General features: G+C 41.6%; 1 protein-coding gene across 1 annotated transcript in view; it reads right to left on the reverse strand.

Moving 5' to 3' along the window:
• Positions 1-8,010, reverse strand: part of LOC113825089 (streptococcal hemagglutinin) — a 19,661-nt gene extending 11,651 nt beyond the window's left edge. Inside the window, exon 1 of the mRNA XM_070128303.1 lies at positions 7,807-8,010. Coding sequence (XP_069984404.1) covers positions 7,807-7,881 — 75 coding nt within the window. The 5' untranslated portion in view covers positions 7,882-8,010. The remainder of the gene's footprint in view (positions 1-7,806) is intronic.
• Positions 8,011-8,270: the final 260 nt, after the last annotated feature.

Below are 8,270 nucleotides of genomic sequence, written 5' to 3' on the forward strand. Positions count from 1 at the left end.
CCCCTCCCCCCTCACGCCCACGCCCACCCCCACACCCAGACATCGAAACGACCTCAGATGTCAAGCCGGCGGGTCGACGTCAGCGCAGGAACCTTACGTCGTGGTTTCCGATTCGTAAAAATGACGCAACACCTTTCGGAGAACAAAGAGCTCGGTGTGAATCTTCGTTGAGTAAAAAGAAGAAGAGGAGGAGAGGGAGAGGAAGAAGGAGGAGGAGGGAGAGGAAGGAGGAGGGAGAAGAGGGAGAGGGAGATGGAGAGGGAGAAGAAGAAGAAGGAGAGGGAGAGGGAGAGGAAGAGGAAGGAGGAGGGAGAGGGAGAGGAAGAAGAAGAGGGAGAAGAAGAAGAAGAGGGACAGGAAGAAAAGAAGAAGAAATAAACGACTCAAGAAAAACAATACAAACAAACAAACAAACAAAAAAGAAGAAAAAATGAAAACAAAAAATAGGGAGTCAGAGAGCGAAAAAAAGAAAAGAAACTGAAGAAAAAATAAAAACAAAAAAAGAGGGAGAAAGAGAGGAAAAAAATAAAAACGAAGAAAACGAAACAGAAGAACAAAATGAGAAACAAAGAGAGAGAGAGAGAGAGAGAGAGAGAGAGAGAGAGAGAGAGAGAGAGAGAGAGAGAGAGAGAGAGAGAGAGAGAGAGAGAGAGAGAGAGAGAGAGAGAGAGAGAGAGAGAAAGAAAGAAAGAAAGAAAGAAACAGAGAGAGAGAGAGAGAGAAAGAAAAAAAATCCCTTTTCACGTGATGTGTTGATTACATAACCCAGGCGAAGGTTTAAGGAGCAGAGGTGGGGCGTCCTGTCTCGTGGGCGTCGACAACCCGCGGGCGTAGGTGTCCTCTGCTGTTAACTGGACGTGGGCGTGAAGAGGAGACGAAGGGTGGGGAAGGGATGGGGAGGGGGATAGGGAGGATGGGGAGGGAGTGGGAAAGAGATGGGGGAGGGGGGAGGATGGTGGATGGTGGATAGGAAGGGATGGAAGATGGGGAATAGATGGGGGATAGGAAGGGGGGAGGATGGGGGAGGGTGGAGGATGATGGAGGGGAAAGAATGGGCAAATGAGGGAGGGTGAAGGATAAAGAGAAAGAATGGGAAAATGGGAGAGAGATAGAGAACGTAAGGCAGGAATAATGTTATGGAAAAGAAAGAAGGATAAGTAAGAGGAGCTAAAAACGAGAAGAAAAGGAGAGATGACTAAAGATGACGAAGAGCGAATGTACGAGAAAGTGAGTCACGTGACCCATTACAGTCTACGATAAAAAAAAAAAAAAAAAAAAAAAAAAAAACGTCGAGTATAATTGCACGTGACACGGGGTGAATTATGTCTATTGTATGTGACACGGAGGTCGAGTTATGTCTATTGTATGTGACTCGATGTTGGGTTTACGTGTGTGAAGGTCTGTCACACTCCACGAACTACTGGGATTATGGTTTAGTGTTTGTAGGTATGTTAAACTAACTAACTGGTATTTTTTTGTTAATTTTTTAACCTCTATGAACAGCTAACTTGTTATTTTCTCATTTCTTAAAACTTTTTACCTTCGTCGGATAAACATGAACAACATACTCTTCCTTAAATTTAAACATATAAACACATTAAAAACATACATGAATATACGAAGAAAAAAACATACATAAAATTTAAATATAGGAAAAAGTATATACATGTACACATACAAAATCTTTACTTCCCCGGGTAAAACATTATCTTTCTTTTATCTAAACATATTGAAAAACACAAAAAAAAATCCCATAATACACACAGATATACGAAGGGAAAAAATAAGACAAAAAATATACATTAAAATATATATAAAACAAATCTTTCCTTCTTTCTTTTATCTAATCATATTATAAACACCCCCCCAAAAAAAATCCCAAATTACACAAAGGTATACGAAGAAAAAAATACACAAAAAATATATATCAAAATACATGAAAAAAAATATATATAAAAAAAAATCTTTACCTCCCCGTCCTCTCACATAATTCACCCCCGAGTAAATCCACAGGACTGGCCAATCTTTTTATATCCAAGTCTGTCCTAATCTTCAATTTTCCACTCAGCTGGGATCCATTACAATTTGTCCGTATAGACACACTGACGGAATAATTATGATCCCTTTTTTTCTCTTTTTTTCTTCGCATTTTTTACTCCATCTTTTTTCTATTTTCCTTGTTTTTTTATTTACTTTTTTGTCTTAATTTTTTTCATTTTATTATCATTTTTTTCCCTTTTTTCCTCCTTTCTTTCTTCTTCTTTTTGTTTCTTCTCTTTCTTCTTTATTATCTTTCTTCCTTATTTCTTTTTTTCTTCCTCCTTTTTTCTTTTTCTCTCTCTTTTTATTCCCTTTTTGGAGGGTGAAAAGGGAGAAGTGGGAAGGGTGATCCGTCCATCCTTTTCTTGTCCTTATCCATCCTTAATCCTAGGAATTTTGACATCTTAGGAACCGCCCGTCTTTCCTTCCATCCTTCCCTCCCTTTCTCCTTTATCTTTCCTTCCATTTCCTTCTTTATTACTACTATTCTTACCAACTTTCGTTTACTCTTTTTCACCTTCTTTCCTCCCTCTTCCTCTGTCTCTTTTATTTCATCTTCCTCCCTTCCTTTCATTCTCCCGCTTTCTCTCTCACTCCCCCCTCCCTCCACCTTCTCCCTTCTTCTCTCCCTCCCTCCCTTCCTCCACCCCTACACCCTCCCTCCCTCTCCCACTTGCTGCCTCCCTCCCTCCTTCTCTCCCTCTTCAGCCTCCTTCTCTCCCTCTTCACCCTCCCTCCCTCCTTTTCTCCCTCTTCACACTCCCTCTCTCCTTCTCTCCCTCTTCACCCTCCCTCCATCCCTCCTTCCCTTCCTTTTTCACCCTCCTTCCCTACCCCCTACCCCTTCCACCCCCCAACCCATCAGGGACCCCCGAGGCCACCCCCTGTCATCGCCCTGTCAACACCCAATCAGCTGATGGCAGGGTGCCTCGTCCTGGATGTGAACGAAGGTGACCAGGGTTTCGTTCACATCCTTGAAAAGGTGGAGAAAAGAGGGATGAAGAGAAAATGTGAGAAGGAAGGAAGGAGGGATGAAGTAGAGGAAAGAGGGAGAATATGTGAGGGGGGGGGGGAAGGAGAGAGAGGAAAAGGATGAAGAGGGACAAGTAAGAGGAGAGAATATGTGAAGGAAGGAAGAGGAGAAGGAATACGAGACACGTGAAGGAAGAATAAGAATTTGAAGGAAGGAAAGAGAATGAGATGCGAAGCAAGGAAGATAAAAGAATATATGAAGAAGGGATGAAGAGAGAATGAGATACAAAGGAGAAAAGAAGAGAGAGAGAATGAGATGCGAAGAGAGGAAAAAAAATAATACGTTAAAAAAATGAGAGAACGAGACACCACGACTGAAAGAGCAAGAAAAAGCAAGAAAGAAAAATAATGAAGAACAAAGAATAAAAAAACAAAAAAAGAATAGACGGGACGAAGCGAAAGACAGGGAAGGATAAAGAAAGGGAAGTGGGGAGGGGGTGAAAGAGACATGAATGATGAGGTTTGTAGAGAAATACCTCTGCCTGGAGCGCCATCCTGACTAACTTGGGTCGAAGTGATGAATATGATGATTAGAATTTATGAATGATGATAAATATTTCGACCATTTGTCTTGTGAGTGATGAGGGCTCGCACGCACGCACGCACGCACGTACAGGTAACAATGGGATGGTAGTTATGAGTTTGAAAGAAGTTAAGGAAAATATATTGAATTTAGGAGTTGATTATCAGAATGATATTGAAAATACGGATAATAATGATGACAAAAAATATTAATGATGCTAATAACTTTAACTATAGTATTGTTAATCAGACTAACAATAATCATATTACAGTAATACAAGAACAAAAAATACTCCATTAAACACTCACAAATTAACAAAAAAATAAGAAAAAATTTATATATAGAATTAAATCATCCCCCACCTCCTCCTCCTCCTCCACCTCTCCCCCACCTTCCCCACCTCCACCTCCCCCCCTCCCCCTCAAACCCCGCCCCCAACCCATGACGTCACCACTGCCCAGTGACACATGACAACCCAAAAAAATCTTCACCCAACGGCCTAAAATCCCCCTCACATTACAAACTCGGATTAACAGGTACACTCTTCGCGACACCTTAACCGAAAAATCCCCAAATCCTAAAAAGATAGGCCTATAGGTGAGGAAATCCGTGAATTAGGGAAAAGTTATAGGCCTATCTATCCATCACTGAGAAGGTGGAAAGGTTTTAAGTGCCGGGCTTAGTTAAGTGTGAATTTTCCCGAGTTTTAAGATTTTCTTTTTTTTTGGGGGGGTGGGGTGGGGGGGAGGGGGGATTTGTGTGTCAAGTGAGGTCGAGGAATTCATCGTAGAAAGGTCAAAATAGTTTGATCTCCTCGTTGGGACTGGGATTATTGGCATTATTTGCTTGAGATTAGCGCGTGTGTGTTTATCTGCTTCTGTCTGTTTCTCCTTTGCTCTTTCTCGTTCTCTCTCTCTCTTTTGTTCTTTTTCCTTCTCTCTCTCTCTCTTGTTCTCTCTTTCTCTGTCTTGTTCTTTCTTCTTCTCTCTCTCTTTCCCTTGTTGAATCTCATTCGGTCTCTCTCTCTCTAACTATTTCTCTCTTTCTCTCTCTCCTACACCGCATTTTTACACATTCTACGCATCCCTACCCCCCTTCTCCTACCCCACCCCCTTCTCCCTCCCCACAACCCCCACCACGACCCCCCTATAGTGGACTTCACACCCCTATAACCCCAAAAAGGTGTTCGAACCGTTTTCTGTTCTTTTTTTAAGCGGGGACTAAATCCTCTAACAAGGTAACATCGCTGCTCCTAAATAAGGGAATCGGAATGCCCGTCCATCGCCCTTATGGTGGGATCGGATCGCATAAGAATGGGATTTGTATAGAGGGAGCCTTTCTTGTGGAGTTTACGATTTATAAGGGACGAGGGATGGGGACTAGAAGCTCTTTTCAATCGTAGTATCGAGGTGGTCTTTGAAGTCGGGGCTTGATTGTGATTTACGGAGATGCGTATGTGGGGGAACTTGTCATTAATTTAGAGAGAGAGGGAGAGAGAGGGGGAGGGAGGGAGGGAGGGAGAGGGAGGAAGGGAGGGAGGGAGGGAGGGAGGGAAGGGGAGGGAGGAGGGAGGGAGAGGGAGGGAGGGAGGGAGGGAGGGAGGGAGAGAGGGAGAGAAGGAGGGAGGGAGAGAGAGAGAGAGGGGAGAGAGGGGAGAGAGGAGGGAGAGAGGGAGAGAGGGAGAGAGGGAGAGAGAGAGAGAGAGAGAGAGAGAGAGAGAGAGAGAGAGAGAGAGAGAGAGAGAGAGAGAGAGAGAGAGAGAGAGAGACAGAGAGAGAGAGAGAGAGAGAGAGAGAGAGAGAGAAAATTCGTTGTTACTGGGATAGATGTGTGTGTGTGTGTGTGTGTGTGTGTGTGTGTGTGTGTGTGTGTGTGTGTGTGTGTGTGTGTGTGTGTGTGTGTGTGTGTGTGTGTGTGTGTGTGTGTGTGCGTGTGCGTGTGCGTGTGCGTGTGCGTGTGCGTGTGTATCCATCATCTACACTTGCATTCACACGTGTACGAATACCTATACGCATTCACGCATGCATAGACGCACACGACCACGCATATACACGCATGTAAAAAAAAAAAACAGATTTCCACCTAACCCCCGCCCACCCCCTCCCCTTCGCCCCCATCCCGCCCACGCCCTCGAAGGTGTTAAGTGCACCAGTAGCCGCGTTTTACCAAGTGTTAATGGAAGAATTAGGGTGAGTGACGTGCGCTGTGTGCAGGTGAAGGTCAGACCGAAGAGGTGTGAAGTCGGGAGGTCATATGACAGGTTGGCTCCTCCCACCCTCCAGCCACAACGTTTTTTTTTTAGCCGTAAAACGTTTTTTTTTTTACTGTTATTTTTTCCGTTGTTGAGTATAAGTAAAATATTTTTTGTCGTATTTTTTTTTATTTGTTTGTTTAGTTTTACTGTTTTTTTTTCTCCTGTGAAGTATATAAGTAAAATATTTTTATAAATCATTTCTTGTTTGTTTTTTACTGTTGTTATTTTTTTACTGTTCATAATAATTTGTTGTTTGTTTGTTTTACTGTTGTTGTTCTTTATCCTGTTCAGTATAAGTATTTTTTATCATTAAAAAAAACAGGTGACGACTGTAATTAGTGAAAAATACAGGTAGGCCTGTCAAACAAAAAACAAAATGAACAAATAAATAACTGAGAAAAGAGGTGTAACCGCTGACTTACTAATTATGTGAATAATGAGCTGCCCAACGAATGACTTGTCTAATAAAAACGTGATCCTTCTTTTTCTTAATCATATTTTTCTTCTAGAATAGTCCGCCCTGATTAGAATTTCAAATCACTAATTAGTTGCCCTTGACATCAATCAGCCAATCTCATTAACGATAAAAAAAGAAAACCCATCAAAATTCGACCAAACTTGTCACACAAACCTGACAGACAGAATCTTAAAAAATGAAAAAAATAAAAAAGGAAGAAGGCATATCAAACTCATTAACAAAACTAGCATAATTTGGCCAGGCTATTATATCTTATCTCCACGCTCTGTAGGGGAAGCAGCCCGGCCATATTTATAGCGAGAGAAACATGAGCAACTCAATATGGCAACAAGGTGTCAGTAGGCGGGGCTCTTGGAATGAACTAAAACCTTGTAGTGCATAACGTGTTTTTGATATATCTTTTTGGTAACTAGCTGTAAAAGTATAAGATCCGTGATAATGAGTAAAATTTTATATTGCATATCGTCTCTTTGATATTTTTGTAATTATCTGTAAAATTGTAAAATACGTGTTACTAAGCGTGTACAAATCTGTATTACATATCGTCTGATATTTTCCCTAGTAACCTATAAAAAGTACAAAATACGGGAGGCTAAGTCTATTAAACCTCAATATTGCATATCATATTTAGCTATTTTTGCTAATCATCTGAAAAAAGTGCAAAATACGTGATGCTAAGTATGTAAAAACCTTATTTCGTATACCGTGCCTTTACTATTTTTGCTAACTAAACTGTAAAAGCACAAAATACGGGAGGCTTAAAGTGTGTTGCAGAAAAAAATCATGAATTTTACAGGATATACTTCATTCGATTATGATGTTGAGGCAAATATGTCACATTGCGCGAGTTGGTTTTGATGCAAATACGAATTGGTGAATTTGAGAGAGAGAGAGAGAGAGAGAGAGAGAGAGAGAGAGAGAGAGAGAGAGAGAGAGAGAGAGAGAGAGAGAGAGAGAGAGAGAGAGAGAGAGAGAGAGAGAGAGACAGAGAGAGAGACAGACAGAGAGAGAGACAGAGGGAGAGAGAGAGAGAGAGAGAGAGAGAGAGAGAGAGAGAAGAGAGAGAGAGAGAGAGAGAGAGAGAGAGAGAGAGAGAGAGAGAGAGAGAGAGAGAGAGAAAGAAAGAGACTTGAGACCAGCCTGAAGAAGCAGACAAAGCTGTTTTGTGTTTTCCACCTGCAGCAACGGCCTCGAACAGCTGGAGAAATGACTTCGACTTTTAAGCTGGACAAGAAATGGCCAAGATACCCCTTGTCCGTTTTCTATTTTCGGCACACACACACGCACACGCACACACAATCACTCACACACACACAATCACTCACACACACCATCACTCATTCACTCACTCACTCATACACACAAGAAACCGATGAAATTCTATAAATATCTGCCACACACTTCACAATTACAACCCACACTTATACCTGATACTTTTCTTGACACCACAATACCCACTGCTACCAAAATATCACTTACCTTCTGTTTGCTTTCGGTCCAAATCTTAGTCAGTTTCACAGTCCTCTTCCTCTTATTCCATCCGATTTCAATCATGACAACACTTAAAAGTTATTCATTACTGTTCTAGCGAGGAGAGCGAATGAATGGACGGATGGACTGTTTGTTCTCTTTTTTGTTCTTCAGTTTCTCGAGTGAATAACAACGTCTGCTCAGTTCTGTTATTGTTCCAGAGCGAATCAGTGAACGAGAAATGTATTTCTTTCTCGTATTTTCTACACGGAACTAATACAGTGACGTGAACAAAATAAATAACAGAATTCTCGGAAATGAAGCACAGACTTTTCGATAAATGAACCACAGAACCTTCCGAAGATGAATAACACAATTTCCGAAAATAATCAACAAACTTTTTCGGAAAATAAAAATGAAAAACTCCTTTTCCGACGATGGGAAAAAAGTGTCTTCTTGTTTACGTTTTCCTT

The sequence above is a fragment of the Penaeus vannamei genome, chromosome 12 (genome assembly GCF_042767895.1).
Source record: "Penaeus vannamei isolate JL-2024 chromosome 12, ASM4276789v1, whole genome shotgun sequence".
Classification (NCBI taxonomy): Eukaryota; Metazoa; Arthropoda; class Malacostraca; order Decapoda; family Penaeidae; genus Penaeus; species Penaeus vannamei.